This window comes from Alosa sapidissima, chromosome 8 (genome assembly GCF_018492685.1).
Source record: "Alosa sapidissima isolate fAloSap1 chromosome 8, fAloSap1.pri, whole genome shotgun sequence".
In the NCBI taxonomy this organism is placed as follows: Eukaryota; Metazoa; Chordata; class Actinopteri; order Clupeiformes; family Clupeidae; genus Alosa; species Alosa sapidissima.
In genome coordinates, this window is record NC_055964.1 from 26706099 (window position 1) to 26726217 (window position 20119).

Here is a 20119-nt window from a genome sequence, read left to right on the forward strand (position 1 = left end):
TGGAACCATCTCTCGAAAATGGGGAGCCATCTCACAAGGAGATGCAATTTCATTAACACATTTCATCAACACATTAAATTTCATTAAATGTTAAAAATTTGATGTTTGAAAATACTTCTGCTGATTAGTTCCATGGGAAATCCCCACAAATGTCCACTTCAACATTAACATCACCGATCACATGACTTGACAAATTAAGCGTCAGTACCTTGACTAAAAGAATTCTCCCTCAAGCATGTTGAATTATGTGCAGCGATAAAATAATTCCCATAAATGTTACCACAAACTCAAACTTTTGATTTCACTTCAAATATATGGATAAACATTACACTGGAGGGGAACTTCAAAGAATGAAGGATTGGAATGGCAACAATTCTTTTCACTTGGCTGGCAGGTCTATAAATCTGTCTTTACTTGTTGGTAAATAGAGAGGAATTATTGTATTCTACTCAGAGTGGTTGTTATGGCTCGAAATAGAAGGGCCTTCAGCAATTGAAAAGCCAGGTGATAATTTGAAACCTCAGCTCTTTTTATACAGCTTAAGAATTTGTGGCTGCAGGTTTGTTCCCTCCCTCTCTTGTTCCTCATACATATATATATCATCAGATAGATAAGGAGTGCTTGCATGAACAAAGCTGAGGAAGTATAATAATAAGAGTAAAACTGAAGGAAGATTGCTTTGTTTGTAAATACATTCGAAATATCCATTCAGCATTGGTAATTTTATTCTAATTTTATTTATTTATTTTTAAAAAAGAGTGTTTCTATTTTTTGTTCAAAACAACCCTTACTCTGTTCCAAATGCAGTGGTGATATTGTGGCAGGAACATGAAATAACTTTACTTTGTACAAAAAAGTTTTACCTTAAAGCATTAAAAAAAAGTAAACTTACAAAATATATGGGCTAAAATATTGGGTGTAGAATGATCTACACTGAATAAAAAAGGTAATACACCATATATCACTCAATATATTTTACAACATTGTCAAACTAGAAAGGCACAATATGGGAAGAAAGTCTATAGGCTGAACTCCATTCTTCTCTGTGAAGACACATTTTGTTCCTGCTAGATCACGGAAAACTTGAGAGTTTGGAGCAGTTTCTTAACATGCTTAACATACACAACATATTTATGTCGCTTGGCTCAACTGTATGATAGGTGACATCCATGTAAAATAGCCTGTCCTTAGAGATGAGGTCAGGGCGGAGTAGAGAGGAGGTTAAATGCCGAGGGGGGGTTCTTTTTCTTTTCTGTTCTTTTTTTGAAGAGCCGTTGAAGTGGCTTATTTCGTGGTGGGAAATGAGACAAGTCACCCCTCCATCGGTACGCTTGCAGACTCGATGCGCGAGAGAGCGAGACGACTGGCAAAAATGAGTTTTACAAGTGGACATGAAACTTCAATCAGTACTTTTCATGGAAAGCTGGAAAGAACATTGAAATGCACTCTTCGCACAATTCTCCAAAAACAGTGATATGTGCTGTTGTCCTTTTCCGCGTTTTTCAGAATGGAAGAAACTAAACTGAATAGTACTACCGTCTCCTCGCGGAGCATGATACCCACCATTCCCTCGGTGATGTTCATCTTCGGAGTGGTGGGCAACGTCATCGCCATCGTTGTGCTTTGCAAGTCCAGAAAGGAGCAGAAAGAGACAACGTTTTACACTTTAGTATGTGGTCTTGCTGTTACGGATCTTTTAGGGACCGTCTTAGCCAGTCCCGTCACTATCGCTACATATGTCAAAGGCTCCTGGCCGGATGGGGACCCGCTGTGCCAATATTTCGGATTTGTCTTACTATTCTTTTCCTTGGCCGGTCTTAGTTTAATATGCGCAATGTCGATAGAAAGATACCTTGCAATCAATCATGCTTATTTTTACAATGAATATATCAACCAGAAACTGGCAGGCTTTACACTTTTCGGGATATACATGTCCAACATATTTTTTTGCGCGTTACCAAGCATGGGTTTTGGGGAGGTGAAAATGCAGTACCCACAAACCTGGTGTTTCATTGACTGGAGGAGTAATGTGACCACAAACGCAGTCTACTCCTATATGTATGCGGGGTTCAGCTCTATCCTCATCCTAGTTACCGTCATCTGTAACGTACTGGTGTGTGGGGCTCTTATCCGAATGCACCGGAGGTTCGTACGGAGAATGTCACTCGGGAATGAACCGGGACGGAATTCTGACTTTGGGAAAAGACGCAGCTTTGGTCGCTTGGCGGGTGCAGAAATCCAAATGGTCATACTGTTGATTTGCACATCTGCCGTCATCCTAATTTGTTCAATTCCTCTTGTTGTAAGTCTCTAATACATTTTGCACTCACATGCGCAAACCTAAAATATATAGGCCTACTTTTCAGGACGACCCCATTAAGGCAAACACGGCACTTTAGGTTTAGCTGAAACGCATACTTGTCATCAAGCTACATTTGCTGCCATAATTAGCCAAAATCTGAATGTGTTACTTTTTAATGTATCCAATAACCTATAGCCTAACATCAGCTGATTGAAGAGAGTGGGTGCATATCGTTTAAGTGAGCATGCCACGTTTCCTGATATTGTTATATTCATTAGAACTCAATTCACCTCAAACAGTAAGGGTTGTTTCATTTGCACTTTTTGTTTTGGCCCCATCATGACATAAGTGCATTTTGGCTGGAAGATTATTAACTTGCAAGTCATGTGTTTGCATTGTTGTAGGGATAATGTTTCCACATTCTAGAAATGGTAAGAGGCTCTCAGAAAAACATAAAGTCCTCACTCAGTCAAGTGTGCTGAGGGATTTGTCAAAGGAAAGTGCAAGAAAAACAGAAGAATCCTGATTGCATAAAATGATGTCTGCACACACACACACATTCAGAGAGAAAGGGAGAGGGTTAAATGCAAACACATTAACACACAAACATTTAATCAGCATTATAGGATGACTTTTTATGAGTTCAAAGCAACTCAGATTGGATTAGGCTGCATAAGGCACTTACTGTGTTTTCAATGCTGGTGCTACTAATGGTGGGCTAAGAAATTCCACACATCAAGCCCCTGCCCTTATTTTGAAATAGATTTTGGTTCTTCCCAGCTTTGGCCTTGGACAAGTTCTTAGAGTTGCATTACCCATAGTCTTAGAAAACCAGATGGCTGTTCCTTTGGCAGATGTCAGTCCTGTTGTTTGCAACTCAACAGGAAGGAGTCCCATTGTATCTGATGATGTCATGTCACTAAAACAGTCTGAAGACTTTAAAAACACACAGTGTTACAGTAGCATTGTCTCCCAAATTGATCAACCAATGCTATTTTTGAGGTCCGTGCAATCGGTTCAATTTCAAAAATGACATTCTCTGGAAGTTACTCCGTGTAGCACATTCTTGTCTTAGTTGTCAGATATGTGCTCGTACTTGTTGTGAGGGATTACAGCAGCAAAAAGGAAGCAACTCTTTTAACGGCAGGCAAAAAGCTGCAGTATGGGTCATGCAGTATAATGAGATCAATGGCAGCCTACAATATCATGGACATACATAATGATAGCTTGAGCAATGTTTTATGTTAACACTGTACTTTGTTAAGTGTCTCTCCAGCCACCTGTGTTTTGGTCTGCAGGGTCCATTGTGATGTTGCTTTAGCCACTACTTCAGTGTCCATATCAATCAGTCCTCTCTGTTAAATGGGTTTATCAGGCCAGTTTCCTGTATTGATTGTTCTGCCTCTACCCCTCTATGGTCTGCCCATGACGTTAAACCAGGCCCAGGTGTTCATCAACCAGCTGTACCTAACAGAGGTGGAGAAGAGGATTGAGAAGAACCCTGATCTCCAAGCGATCCGGATTGCCTCCATCAACCCCATCCTTGATCCCTGGATATACATCCTGCTGAGAAAAGCAGTGCTCCTGAAGCTCATTCAGAACATCAAGTGTCTCTTCTGCAAGGTGGGGGCCTGTCACCCAGGGCAACAGGGAGGCCAGGGGGCCTTTCACTGCCGGGATGGACAGCAGCCGTCGTCCGTCACCTCACGAGACGGCGGCTCGCTGGCATCTCACGATCTGAGGGAGGTCAGCAGCACCTCGCAGACTCTCCTCTACCTGCCCGAAGGCTCCGAGGGCTACAGCTGGCCGGCAGAGGAGCCGCCCGTCGACAGGCAGCACAGGTCTGAGCGTCCCTCCCTGGAGGCAGGGGACAGGGCAAGCTATGTCTCAGATGGCCCATCATCCGAGGGGAAGGACCTGCCTCCGAATAGTGCCCACGTAAGCTATCAGACATTCCAGATGGAAAGCATCTGAGATGTGCAGAAGAACAGAAAAAAAGAAACTGAAAAACTATGCCACTTTTTGCATCACCCACACAAACAGGCATTCCAATACACACATTCACTCAGTCAAACTTACTGATTCATTTACATTACATTTGCATAAACACATCTCCAGACGCAAGGCAGCTGAGAAAATATACTTCCATCCATAGATTAAATTAGGCTGAAAGTCAATGAAAGTCAAAATCCTCAGATTGTTGGATTGTGGACATTAGATATTTATGTCATTGCATACATTTTATATATCATAAAATGAATTATGTTCAGGAGGGCTCTTAAAGGATAATTCCGGTATTTAGCACTTTGAGTCCCTTTTCTGGTTTGTTTTGGATGAACTAGAGTGGTGGACACCGAAATTTTGACGATGGGTCCTGTCTCGACTTTTCTGACTCGTTTTGAATCGCCTTTGACTACTTCAGAGTGGCTGCCTATGGGCATGCACAACCATGTCCTTCAAACAACCCTTACCGTTTGTTTTCAAAACTGTGCAACTCACTGAGTGGTTAGTGGTGTTCGTTGATTATTAAAAACAAATATATCGGCGCAATGTATGATTTTCAGCCGTGTTATTTGCTATAGTGGAACTATTTTTTCAGATACCTCACAACTGTGTATAAACTTCTGCTCAATATTTGAGCCTGAAGCATAGACAGTAAAAGAATGTCTCGCGGAAAGACTACAACTAAATGTAAACAGCCCCCGTTACGTGGCGCAGTAATATCATTGCAATGAGTCTTCCAACAGAAATCAATGGGATTTTACGAAATGCCAAATAAAACATGACAGAAACTGTATTTCGCTACGCTACTTGTTTTGGAACATCAACGAACACCACTAACCACTCGGTTGTGTTGCACAGTTTTGAAAACGAATGTTAAGGGTTGTTTTAAGGACATGGTTGTGCATGCCCATAGGCAGCCACTCTGAAGTAGTCAAAGACGAGACAGGACCCATCGTCAAAACTTCGGTGTCCACCACTCTAGTTCATCCAAAACAAACCAGAAAAGGGACTCAAAGTGCTAAATACCGGAATTATCCTTTAATGACAACTGTTTTGTTTGGTATTTTCCATGTACCAAACATTAGATACCACGGCAAAGACACTGAGGAAAGTGTGTGTTCATGTTATCAAAATGCTTCTCCTAGATATGTCAGAATGAACAAACTAACCACTGTCTTTGTATGTCTGCTTTTGAGTATATTTCATGATGCGGTGCCATTACACTACTTAACTTGTAGAGATGGATATCTCTGTATACTGGTTTTACTGAGATTCTGTATGTGAATAAAACTATGAAATAAAATTTAACCCTATTCTTGTACAGTATGTATTAAACAGTGTTGAGTTTCTGAGCCATCTGTTTCTAACTCTTTTTCACAGGGTATTTTGCTAATCAGTTGGGAAATAGTTTAGGAAATAGATACAATACTAGACAGAGGAGGACTGTAGCACTGCTGCTGTCCCGTGTGTCTCCCGGTGCTCTTGGAAGGGTTAAGTGTTCGTTAACAAGGAGAAGGAAGAGATTCATATCCAGGCACTTGGCAGGATTGTAAATGTTTAAAAGGCTTTTATTTTCTAGGAATAAAGTATTCAAATACACTAAGGCGTATGGTTGAGGTATATAGCAATAAGTAATTATATTTATAAGTAAATATAAGTATATACACTCTTTTGATCCCGTGAGGGAAATTTGGTCTCTGTATTTATCCCAATCTGTGAATTAGTGGAACATACTCAGCACACAGTGAACAGAAGCACACACTATCCCGGCGCAGTGAGCTGCCTGCAACAACAGCGGCGCTCAGGGAGCAGTGAGGGGTTAGGTACCTTGCTCAAGGGCACTTCAGCCATGCCTATTGGTCGGGGTTCGAACCGGCAACCCTCCGGTTACAAGTCCGAAGCGCTAACCAGTAGGTCACGGCTGCCCCAACTTGAAACGACATGAAACACATTGACCCTTTAAAGATAATGTCTTTATCTACTTATAACCTTGAGATCATTTATTTGGTTATCAGGGTTAATTATATACATTGATAAAGGTAATCATGGTCCTCATCAGGAAGTTGAAAAAAAACATGAATGTGGTCAGCTCTAAAGCAGCATGGGGTGCACTCCAAAACTCTTCACTTCCATACACGCATGCTCACACACGTTCACACACGCACAAACAAACACATCATGTTTTTATTTCCATCTGGGTTCAAGACTGCAATTTCAGGATCAACAAATCCACCAGCGGACTATTAAGACCACATTAGATCCATGAAGACTAAGAGAACGTCCCTCTCTAGAAATGGCAACAATAAACAAGGTCCACAGCGTGTCTGCCGTCCAGAGTGATTAAAACATGGGGCATGGGGAGAGACAGACAAATATTCTCTTCAATCAAAAACACAACCACAAAGAGTGAGAGAGTGACATACCAGAGGACCAGCTCCCTGATATCTAAAGCTATTACACTAATCCCTGCAAACAGATGCCTTCTTCTGGGCACTAGAGACACACACAGGGCTTTAGCTCAACTGTGGGGGGCCGCAGGCAAGTAGAAAAAACTTCCAAGGGAACCAAGGAAACTTTTTCTTAGTCATTCTGGGATTTTGCCAAAGATTATTTTCATTTTAGTTCCAGGGCTGTCTTGACTGTCACTCTCTGGGGTGGGGAGGAAGATTTTGTCAGAGCCTGTTGGCAGTCACAGGGAGCCCTATAGGCAGTTGCCTATTCCACGTGCAGTTGACAAACCTATTACAGTCTAAATGACATGTCCCCTCAATTACTGTCCATTCCAAGGAAAAGTTCATGATCCTTAAGGATCAAGAATGATACGGACCTTTCCCAGAAAGCAGTCTTACAAGAAGGTCACAGGTACAAAATGTATTTGGATGTTAAGAAACTGCTGGACTATGATTCACAGACTTGGAACAAGCTGTTCAGTTGTAAAAAAAAAAAAAACAGTCTTAAAATAGCAGGTCTTTGGTACAGACTTGTGAGTGATATGAGAGCTGACTACTCCTGGCCCTGAGCACAGTCAACATGATGGAGCATCCCAGAGAGAGGCTCCTGAGAGAAGGGTAGTGTGACTAGAGCAGAGGCAGGGGATAGATAGATAGATAGATAGATAGATACTTTATTGATCCCCAGGGGAAATTCAAGGTCTCCTGATGACCAGAGCTTTAGGCTAGGAATCTCCTAGCCCCTCAGTGCACCGCTAATGCTTGCATAAACATGTGAGGGACTCTGCATGCAGACTTAACCCTGCAGTTCAAAGCCAGGATCAGCTGCTCGTTCCCATGAAATGATTTCTGAATGGAGCACAGGCCTTCATGAATTAGAGGACTCAGCCTATAGCAAGAGTCATTTACATGTGGCAGAGAGGCCTGTGTGTGTGTGTGTGTGTGTGTGTGTGTATGTGTGCTTGTGTGTGTGTGTATTTGTGTTACATAATCTAGGGTTTTTGTGTCCGCATACATCACACAGAGCATGCCATTTTAGCAGAAGAAGAAATAAAGTCTGGGGATGTCCTAATCTGGCACTTTTATTAATTGGGTCTGGACATCATCTGTAATGTCCTTGTTCCGTATTTTTGATCTTTCATTATTGCAGCTAATTTGCAGTTGCAATGACTGTTGATTACAGCGAGGAATTATCTCACAAGCAATCACTTTCTAGTCTTCTGTTATGGGACAGCTTGGTGAGCACAGGAGAGAAATACTGGCTTTCCTTCATGATACTGCTCACAACTGTGTGCGTGTGTGTATGTGTGTGTGTGTGTGTGTGTGTGTGTGTGTGAGAGAGAGAGAGAGAGAAAGAGAGAGAGTACTTGATTATTCTGCCTTTCAGGTGCACACTAAAACACGATTTGAATTTGAATCAATAGCAGGTTTAATTGAAAGATCAAAGAGTGGTGGTAACTAAAGGAGAGGGAGAGTGGGCGAGCGGAAGAGTGTCTCAGACCCCTTCTCTCCCAGCCACTGCTAGAGTGACGCACTGGGTTGAACAGAGGCCACGGAGCACAGATTGGACTGGATGGAGCTTTGATTTCTGTTTACGCTGAGCTCATCTAGATCATGTTGGGCCTCTCAGTTTCACAGCCTCCCCGTTGTTGTCAACAGAAGTTACCAGGGAAGGCTGTGGAACTGCCCAGAGGGCCGTTGGGTACTGTGATGTTTCAGAGTATGGCAAAACACTGTATCTTTGCGTAGGGTTCTGAAGCATTGGAAATAATGGCACATGGCATGAGTACATAAGTAATGCCAACCACTTCCAGGACAACAGAGGGAACATAGTTACAGAGTTCACACCCAGTTTATTATGAGGACATCTGGAGGTACATTTTCTGCGTCCCTGTCCACATTCAAACAAGTTCGTTTTCAAACACAAATTACAGAAAAATTGGAAGGCACATGTCATGCTTTTGCCATATTTGTGTAATGATTCACTGATCCTTGCTTGATTTAGCACATTTACATCACAACCTCAAACCTTTGTATTGTTGCAATCAAATATGGACAATAATGATTCACACAGTCTACATTTATTACATATCACACGTTTCTCTTGTATTATCACAGTCACTCTACTGGAGCGCCCTTACCAACGAGAGAGCCTGAGACTGCACAAACACAGCGTTCAGTCAGCAGCTAGTGTTCTGTAAACGTTCTGATATTTTGTACGTGTGCATGCCTAGACCTGAAGAATCGTAAGCACCTAAAATAATCCCATCAACCCCCAGGGCCTCTGGAGAGAAGCAAGGGCCCTTAATCTTAGCCAGCATGAATGGATCCACAATAATTACTCAAGTATGGTACAGCCAAGTGCGCAAATAAATCAGTGGATGTTTGCGCTGTGTGCCCCCTTATGTATCAGGGAGTGTGCAGTTTTTTCAGTTTTTTTAGAAAGCCCAACTGAACCGAGTGACATGATTTGAAAACTGATTTCCTGCGTCGTATGGCCAGGTGGGCAAGTTGAAGGATCTCAATTAATCTTGGAGAAGTATGTGGTCAGACCAAAAAGTGAGTCTCTGAAAAAAAAAAAAAAACGTTGACAGAAGTTGTTGTGCAGCTCATCCTATCAGAGGAGAGAGAGAGACAAGATCCTACAATACCAAGAGGCAGTCAAGACATACAGTATGTTACCTGGTCTCACCCAAACTTGATGTCTGAAACAGACCCACCAAAACTACAGCAGCTGCAGTATCCAAGTATGCAGGTCCAGAGAGGCTATCTTTGGGCATTTTGCAGTCTCAGACGCCTTCTTCATTTCCGACCCAACTTCCTGCTTAAACATTGGGATATTCGGTGTTTGTTTTCTCGCATCTGCGCGACATGTCCCCCTCCGCCAATCAGGCCATCTCTGTTTGCATTTGGATCTCTCCGGATTCCGAAAGAAAATAAACTCTCCCAACCTTGGGAAAAGAATGCTCTCCTGCATATCATGACAATCCCGCAGTTTGGAAGTGGGTGACACCACTGGAACAGTGGACGTGAGGCTGGCTTCTGTGAAGGAAAGTTCATGTGCAAACCTCTGGCCTTTCTGTAAGCAGAGACCGGACCCTTCGTACAGCTGACTGCACAACGGATCTGGAGGTGACCTGATGCTGTTCCTGTTGATGTCTTTGGGAAAGGTTTGAATATGGATGGTAAAAATAATATTTGCTTGAATAAAAACCCAGTTGTATGTATGCAAATAGAAACTTTAAAAAGGTAGTTCTGTATAAGTTAGTATTGATACAACGCCAATTCCAGTTAGATTCTGTCTCATATTAAACTTACTAAGTGAATTAAACAGTTTCATTGCATCAATCCGCTTATCTATTTATTTATGTGTAATTAGTTTAATTTATTTTTTGTTTACTAATTTAGCTGACACTTTTATCCAAAGTGACAAATGACGACTGACATTCAAGCTACAGTGTAACATGAGTATTTTGATGATGATGATGATGATGATGATGATGATGATTATTATTATTATCATATTCATCCAAAGTCTTTAATCTTTTAGAGGGTCCATCTCTGCAGTGATGAATAAGTGCTTTGCCTGGTCTTTGTGAGAGTGTGCATTAAGGTGTCCCCCATGTGGTGATGAGAGGAAGTACAGATGTTTCTCTATGGGCCTCCCCACTCTCATGCTCAAGCACAACCAATTCCAGATCATAGTCATCTCTTAGTTTCAGCGCTACAGGACATCAGCAATCAGAAGTGGATAAAGAGGCTACCTGTTGAATGAGAAGCAAAATAGTTCATAGTGTATAGGGTACTGCTTGCCACTATGTCATATCATTAAACATAAGCAATACATTTAGAAAGTAACTCAAATTAGTCATACACCCTAACAGAAATGATAAAAAACAAAAACAGGAATCTTCTACAAATATCAGGATATAGAGGCAAATATACACTAGGGGAGTGTATAAATGTGCAATTTGAGCTGACTAGAAACTCCAATAGGTGTCTACTTACAGGTGTGTGTGGGTCACATGGAATTCTTAATGAAACAGCAACAATAGTGGTTATGGTTTGTGGAGCGTGGAGCGCAGAGTGTGGGGAGGACAGCCCTGGTCGAACTTGGCAGCAGACTGAGCTGGCCTGCTTTCTGGCTCCAGCTCCCTGGCAGGTCGCCACAGCATCACAGGTCAAAGAAGTCGTCTTTCACTCTGGACGTACGGGAGCCAGTTACAGTTACACAGCAGTAAATAAATTAAAGATTCCCTCGAAAGAGAAAAAAAAGAAGCCACAGCGGGCGGCGGAGGAAACCGAAGAAGAGGATGACGACGCTAGGGAGTGGGAACCAAAGACGAAGAGGAAAAGCCAGGTCAGTGGCACAGATTGTACTGGCAATACCAGGAAGAGCCGTCACACAAACACAGAAGAGTCTGACTCCCGAAGCGATGCGTCGGATGAGAGAGCAGCCAGGAGAAAGAAGGAAGGCAGTGGGAAGCTAAAGGTACAGACCAAGAGAAGGAGGAAGAGAGCCCAACAGGAGGAAGAGGAGGATGGGCCAGAGGTGAGTAGTGATGGATGGATCAGGGGCGAGCAGAGCAGCAGCGACAGCGACAATGCAAAGAGCAAAGACAAGAAGAGGAGAGCAGAGAAGCTTCCGGATGTTGTTGTGTTAGTGAGCGAGGGAAACACGAGGGAGAGCAAGAGGAGAGCGTCTTCTGTGAAGGACGCCAACATGGGCTCCAAAGACAAGAAATCCAAAGACGAGAAGAAAAAGAAAAACAAGGGGAAGGAGGAAGAGGACACAGATGAGGACTCCAAGAAGAAGAAGAAGGAGAAGAAAAAGAAAGGAGCGGACAGTGATGAAGATAACAAAAAAGGGAAAGGCAAGAAGAAGTCCAAGCAGCAGGACTATGTGGAGATCTATGAGAATGAACTGAGAAACTACAAAGAGGAAGCAGTCGAAAACTATGAGGATGAGTACCACAAGAAAAAAGGTAAGGTGGAGTTTTTGGCGAAAAAGAAAGATTTCATAGATTGATTTTGATTATCTCCACTCTGAAGTATTTTAGCCATGATCCCCCTTCACCCTCTGTTTACCTGTGTCAATTAATCAGTTGATCGTGCAGACAAGCCACAATAGCTGAAACTGTGCCAGTTCAAGGGTTGGGCTATTGTGACACTTCAGGAGAAACAGACAAAGAAAGAAACAAACAAACAAAAAAAAATTTTTTAGAGAGAGCCCCTAAAATATCACATTTTTTAAAGGACACTCCATGTGTTGTGTTACCAGTTTAATGTGTATTTAGCATCCCTTGGAAGTTGTGTTATGTACAAGCACATCCTTAACTATGGTGGAATATGAATGTGTGCCAGGGAACCCACAGCAGTGTGGAAGATTGACACCATAACTCCTCAGTGCACACATGATGAATGGACAGGGTCTCGAGCTGACCACTGGAGTGGATCAGCCATATGTCTCAGTGTCAAACAGCAGCCTGTGTTACACACACATTAATTATACATCGGTGCGTACTAAGGTGGCCTTGCTCGTGGGTCGTGCCTCTTCAGTGGGGTCCTAAGGACTGCTGTCCATCTCTCACTGTCCTGCTCTTTTTCTGTGGGCTTGTACCCCTGGCAGTGTATGAGGTGGTCACCATCACGGGAGACGTCAACGGAGCGGGCACAGATGCCAATGTGTTTGTCACTCTGTTCGGAGATTATGGCATCACACCTAAGCTGCATCTTGCCAGCAAGTGAGTTCCTGCATAACAGAGGTGCCACCCAACACACATCTCTTACACACATCTTGCAATTTCATATACCAAACAAAAGAATAAATGCCCGTGTCAGATTGACAACCTTTTATGACTTTTTCATGCACTTGGATAATTCTGTATTAGTTAATGAGAAAGCCTTACACAGTTGTTTACTTTTGGCTGGTCATGTAGCCAGATAGGCACTGCAGAAATCCCTACTAGAAGCTTTGCTGTAGAGGTGTAAGTGGTTCAGAATGTTAAACCTTGTTATTTCTCTCCCACTCCACAGCACAGAAAAGAGGTATTTAAAGCGTTTTCACTTTATGTTGACAATGAAAGGGAAACTAGTCAAGGATTACTTCCTGATTGTGTTTGTGATTGTGATGTCGGACTGAGCCTTTTAATTACTGGACATGATATTCTAGAACCTTCTACCATGGGCCTTTGTGCTAGGAACCATAACCGTAAGTCAATCCATTAAATATGCAGAATTCTGCTCAGACATGAAAGTGTTAGAGCAGGCAATGTCACACACTTCTACAAAGAGGAGACAAAAGACAGGGTATCAACTCAGCTAATGAGCTTATGGTGTTCAAGAAAAAATATTGTTTTTTTTTTTTTCAGATCATAATGACACTATGCCCAATGCAAAAGTATAACAATAGTGTATTAAGAGGAATTTTCAGAGTTCTCAATGCATAAAAGAAAAACAATAGTTATGACAAAAATATAATTATTTTTGTTTCTTTATATGAAATAGGTAAAACTTTGTGTAGGGTGAACATTGGTAAACAACACACAGACATTGGGACAATGTGTAAAGTATTTTCACATAGTTGCTCTTTACTATTTACGTATATTAGGGTGTAAATAATCTCAAGCTAAAGCTTGATTTGGGGGATTCTAAAACTTATACTCTATGTATGTACTGTGATTTTTTTTTTAATAATGATATGAACTGGTGGGACAGCTAATTATTCTTAAAGTGGAACAGAATTTGTTATTTTTCCTTTCTAATGTTTACATTTATAAAAATGCATTGTGCTGTTTGGTTATAGGATAAAGTGTTAGAAAACTTAACATTTACCAATGTTCATCCTAATTCATCACAGACCCTTCAATGCTCACATGCTCAAAACGGTTAAAGACCCGATACTGAAAATCTGCCCAGACACACCATGGTAAAAGGCTAGAAGATCAGTGTGCAGTATTCAGTGGTGGGAATATCAAGGTTCTTTCAAAAATGCATAGCACAGTGTTGTATCTTTCCTAGCCTGGTTTGGCTATAAAAAACTGCAACACAGTACTATGTATTTATATTTCACTCATGGTGAAGTTGGCATTAATTGTAGTATGTGTGAGTATGTGTGCTGGAGTTATGCATGGCATTTCATACAAGGGAGATTGATGCAATGGCATGTATACAGGACTTTTTTGCTTTCTCGTTGATTTGTTACGTGTGACTGAAACATTATGTGTTTTAAATAGCTACACCAGGTGCGGTAAGATGTAACTATTGAAAACACACTAATGTAAATGTGAATCTAAGGTATGAAATGAGTTTTAAATTATTTTACATGACAGAAAATGTAAACTCATTTTGTTTTGATTATGTAGTGTTAGTACTTCAGTGAGATGTGTTGTTTTGAGATAATGTGGGGAGTTGAATTTTTCATTAGATATAAAATCATCTTACAATATAACTAAAGCAAGCAGTGATCCAGGCTCTCACATTGGCTATCACATATCTAGCTTTGGGGACAGGGGTGAAGGCCGATGTTGGTTTGTACATTTTTTCTGTGTGTCAGAATGGACTAATCAATCATAAAAGGGTGAGTTGCATTCTCAGAGGTATTTCTGATTATGACTTTAGTTCTTGCTTGTTGATTTACATTGTTGATCCCGTACTATTTTTGTCCCATACTGAATCATTTTTAAATATGTGTGTGGATATGCCAGTTAGCTTGCAATTGGTGTTAAATATTCATTAACTGACATTGGTTGGGGTGTGAAAAAGAATTAATGCCACAGGCATGTATGTCTGGATCACCTTCTTGTCTAACAGGAGCAGAACAGCTTTTGAGAAGAGCAAAACAGATGTTTTTCGGCTCAAAACTCACAATGTTGGACCTCTGAAGAAAATAAGGTATGCCTACCATCACAGAAAACCAATATTCTCATTTCACAGTACAGAATCAGATACAATATCCAACTCTAAATAGTTTTCTTAAATTGATTTCATCCTTTCATCCATCCTCACTGCATATGTGGCAGCCTGCCCATTCATGTTGCCAGTGTTTTCTAACCGCTGAAAGTTATTCATCTTATCTGTGATGGTTCTGATAGATTTGATAGAAATGCGGATTGCAGATGTGATGTCCTTGGCTGCTCCTTCAGAGCTGTCCAGTCCGTAGTGAAAGGCCCAGTCTGCTGAGCACGCTGTGTCCCTGTGTGAGAATGTGAGATGTGTGTGTGTGTGTGTGTGTGTGTGAGACACATGTAGTCTACAGGGAGGGTGACAGTTGCTCCTTGTCTGTGCTCCAGAATCGAACATGATAACACAGGCTTGAATGCCAGCTGGTTCCTGGACCGCGTGACTGTGACCGACGTGAACAGGCCTCACCTGCGCTTCTACTTCGCCTGCAACAACTGGCTAAGCAAAGATGAGGGAGACCACCTGTTTGTGAGAGACCTGCTGGGCAGTTCAGATCCCATGGACATGCCAAAATGTGTGTGCTCTTTCCATGTGCATAGAAGGAAATGGTTATGACAAATGTGGTTGGTTGTTTTGCTAAAAGAGAGGAGACTGACAGATACTGCTTAATGTTAGAAAGCTAATTTACCCATGAGGATAAGATGAAGAACCTTTAAGGCCTCTAGTTATCAGCTTGAGGGGCTTCTAAGGTTCTACACAACTGAGAGTCTAAGTTCAGAATCTAATCAGACTACAAATAATGGCCATTTTATACAAGGCTTGAGAAAAGTTTTAAAAATAGGCCTATGTCAATGTTTCTTACCTTGCTACAGCCATCATTTAATATATGTCCTCAGACATCCAGACAAATTGTGTGATGATAACCTGATAATAATACATTTTATTTAATCTGTATAAAAGGTTTAAGCTACATTTGGAAAGGCCTATGTCAAAATGTTATGTCAACCGTCTCTTGTCCCAAAGAACAAAATACTGTAGTTTGTCTCATGTCTAAAAGGGTCAAGGTATTTATATTTAAATTTGCAAAGTGTCCAACTTTTATTATGTCATATGTTTGTGTTTCTTTCAAACAGACAACAAATATATTGTAAGTGTGTTTACACCTGATGTTAAGGGAAGTGGAACAGATGCTGATGTCTTCATCAATATTTTTGGAGAGTTTGGAGACTCAGGTAAATGCAACATTAATATTATTACCTGACATTAGGGAGTATATTCATTGGTCTAAACATAGTCATGAAACATAAAGTCATGTGGTCTTCAGGCTTACAACAAACAGAAAAATATCACTATTTGAACTTAATCTACATCAGTGGTTCTCAAAGTGGGGTCCATGACCCATAGCCAAGGGGTCCAAAAATAGTTCTAGGAAATTATAAAGTTGAGGTTTATCATTTTAAAAATTCATATCTACAGATGGCTCCCCTTTTCACCCATAAAACAAGCAAGTTGTGTCAATTTGATCCCACCCACATTAATATTTAACTTGAACAATTTCACTGAAGAACCATTACTACTGCTGCTTAGCTTGGCTTATTTGTCAGCTGATGAAATGTTTGATGAGTCAGTCCATGTCAACAAGTGATACAAAATCCAAAATGGACAAAAGACGAAGTTATACACCTTCCGAAAAACATTCGATAGTGGACCTGGCCACAACTTCAGAGAACACAAATGGCATGCTTAATTGTTATGGTTATGAGGGGGACCTCAGAAAAATGTTTCCCCCCAAAAGGGGTCCTTGGAACCAAAACAATTGAGACCCCTGATCTACAGTGACTCTATAATGATGTGGACTAAATTGAAGTCATTCCCCCCCCAAACCTTTTCTGTAGGGGAGCGGCGATTGGACAATGACAAAAACAACTTCGAAAGAGGCACTGAGGACAAATTTACCATTGAGGCACCAAACCTGGGAAAAATCCGTAAAATCACAATCGGCCACAACAACAAAGGATCATCAGCAGGCTGGTTTGTGGACAAGGTAGACAAGCCTGGCCTTAAGTTACAATTAGTTTATTAATATTGCAATAGGATTTCCAGTAATAGCCCTTCAAAAAGTATCAGGGAGTATGTCAAACAACTAAGATAGACTGGTGGTTTTAATTGTTTGTCAAACAGTCTGATCAATCTCATGCCCCCAGTTTCTTTGTTTTCCCTTTTCATTGAAGAGTGTAGGTAGTGTTGATTAGTGAGCACTATGACATGTTGTCATATGCTGCCCAACCTCAACCCCCACAACACCATGGTAAGCTGGGCTGGGCAGGGCACATTGTCTCTGCAAATGAGATCATTTTCTCTCGCTGATCAGTCACCCTATCTGCAGCTGAAAGGAAACACCAGCTTATTTTACAGGATTGTCTTACCCAGCGAGAGCCACTCTAGCTGAGGAATCTCCTGTTAGGTAGCACGCAGCAACAGCATGCCCTCTGCCTCACGCTGCCTTGCTACATCCTGACGCTGTTTTGAATTAAACCCATGTTCTGTTGTTGTTAGGCATTTAACTAATTACCTTACTTTGACTACTACTCAGTAGCAAATACAAACAAGCACAAATCGATTTAATCCTTCCTATAGGCTACCCATGAAAGAACCCTGCTCAATAGTATATTTTACATTCTCATAGGCCTTTTTGTTTGAACATGTACATCTAGGCCTACTCACTATATATCAATTAAAATTTCATAAATAAAACAATCCTTTTTTTTATCAAACTCATCTTTGGTGCTCTTTCTCCAACAGGTGATTCTGGACGATATGGGTAACAAAACCATCTATGAGTTTCCTTTAGGGCGCTGGTTCGCCATCGATGAGGATGATGGGAAAATCCAGAGGGACATACTGGTTGGGGGGAGTCAGCCTACTGGTGAGATCTTCTATGGTATTCAACTAGATGTAAGAAGTAAAGCAATGTAATACGCAGTTATACAGTTAATAATACACTACAAATCTCTTGACAAAGACCAAATGGGGTTAGTTAAGGTTTGTACCAGATTATGTTTAGGGAAAACTAACAAGTAGGTTGCAGGTTGCTAATAATTTACTTGACACATTTTTGATAGTGTAAAGATAGTTTGTTTGATAAGCAGCATATAACAGGTTGTGTAGTTGGAAAAACTGACAGAGAGAAAGGGGAGCAGACCCCACGAACCTAAGAAGAGCTATAGACCCTTTCAACAATAAAAACAAAAACAATGCTTGAACGTTCTATTTGGTTCCCAATCTACTTCCTCTGCATTAAGATAACATATGGAATGTTAAAACGGAAGCCTTGTGGGGCCAACTATGATGCTGATAATGGAACTCTATAAGGTAAACAAAAACAATGCTTGAACGTTCTATTTGGTTCCCAATCTACTTCCTCTGCATTAAGATAACATATGGAATGTTAAAGCGGAAGCCTTGTGGGGCCAACTATGATGCTGATAATGGAACTCTCTTGAAAGGGTCTATAGAGCTGCACAGTCCCGCCCACAGCCAAAATGCGGTTAGGTGCCGGATGTAAGATTCCCATTCATTTGTCCCATTGACGTTTGGAAAAATCCGTATCTAAAGAGTTTTACAGCATGTCTTAGGCTAACCAGCTACGGCATAACTCATAAGCATACAACATATCATTTCGAGTGAAAAAACGAATAGAAAACCCCAAAAAAGTCAAAGGTACAAGACTGTGTACATATTTTCATTTCCGAGCGAAGGAACTACTCATCCCATAAACCACCGCGCCTCACTGAATAATATATAAGCAGCACGAACCAGCGCGAAATTAGGCCTGTCAAACTCGATTCCTTTTAAGGATCCGGGTTATTCTGAGTCACTCACTAAACTGATCCGGGTTGAACGAGTCACTTGAGTCACTTGAGTCAGTATTGCTAAATCGCAAAGAAATTCAGTCCTACGTTCAAGCAGTGCAGTGGGGTGCTTCATTTCGTTAAGTGCCTTCTCATGTTGGATGTGGATCCTCCATGATTTGAAACCAGGTTTTTGCAGTACTTGCATTTAGCCTAAGAGTTTTGGTCTCCTGGTCAAAGTGCATCCACACATTGTTCATCTTTTTGGTGCTCATGTTCAGAAACTTTGATCTTATTGACAGGGAGGGTAGCCTATATTATAATAATTAATTATTTGTTGTTGTTTTGTTAACAATAGAAAATTTGCCTAGGTCTAATGCTACTCTGCTACAGTGTTTATTACCACTACTATATACTAATAGTAGGCTACTAGGAATCTATTCTAATAGGTATTATAGGCAGCTAATAGGCCTACTAGGCAACTAATATTATTAGCCTATTAATCATAGCTATACATATATATATATATATATATATATGTATAGCTATGATATGTATATCATGTTAGGTAGCCTAATATAATATAATATAAAATAGCCTAATATAATAGCATCAAAATCTCCACCCACTCACGGGAAAGAAAGCAGTTTGAGCCAGACTGTTTATTTATTGTCTTAACCTAGCCTAAGCAATTGACTTTCAATGTAGACATAGAAACAGGAATGTAGAAATGCCCTGCAGTGACTAAATTATTATTATTGTTATTATTATTATTATTATTATTATTATTATTACTACTACTACTACTATTCTCATTAGGCCTATTATTATTATCACCTTGACACGAGTAGAAACTAGGCTACTTGCTCGTCTACAGATCCACTCATGACAATGTAGCCGGCTGATTCGACTGACTCGCACTCATAACAACATAGTAACCGGTCCGCCCGCGGCTGATCCAAATGACCCGGGTAGGCTAGCCTACTCAAGCAACTCCATACAGAGCTTGCAATGTTTCGGACATTGCAACTGTCTTCGCGACCTAATTGCATTTTAAAGTAGGCTATGCGTGCAGAATATATGTTATTTCAGAAGTGAAAGCATGGCTTTTGTTGTGGATTTTCTTTTAACCTTGACGAGGAGTTACTCGTTCCTCTAAAGATCCACTCATGACAACGTAGCCGGCTGATTCGGCTGACTCGCACTCATAACAACAACGTAACCGGCCCGCTTGGCTGATCCGACTGGCTAGCCTACTCTCCATACAGAGCTTGCAATGTTTCAGACTGTCTTCGCGACCTAATTGCATTTTAAAGTAGGCTATGCGTGCAGAATATATGTTATTTCAGAAGTGAACGCATGGCTTTTGTTGTGGATTTTCTTTTAACCTTGACGAGGAGTTACTCGCTCCTCTAAAGATCCACTCATGACAACGTAGCCGGCTGATTCGGCTGACTCGCACTCATAACAACGTAACCGACCCGCCCTGCTGATCCAACTGACCCGGCTAGCCTGAGCAGCTCCATACAGAGCTTGCAATGTTTCGGACGGTCTTCGCGACCTAATTGCATTTTAAAGTAGGCTATGCCTACGTGTAGAACATTGTATGC

At 41.2% G+C, this 20119-nt stretch overlaps 1 protein-coding gene across 1 annotated transcript; it reads left to right on the plus strand.

Annotated features, from left to right (window-relative positions):
- The first annotated feature begins 1340 nt into the window (after positions 1-1340).
- Positions 1341-4276, plus strand: ptger4a (prostaglandin E receptor 4 (subtype EP4) a). Its single transcript, XM_042101641.1, has 2 exons — positions 1341-2302; positions 3743-4276. The coding sequence occupies exons 1-2, from the start codon at positions 1508-1510 to the stop codon at positions 4274-4276; spliced, it is 1329 nt and encodes a 442-aa protein (XP_041957575.1). The 5' UTR covers positions 1341-1507.
- The last annotated feature ends 15843 nt before the right edge of the window (positions 4277-20119 follow it).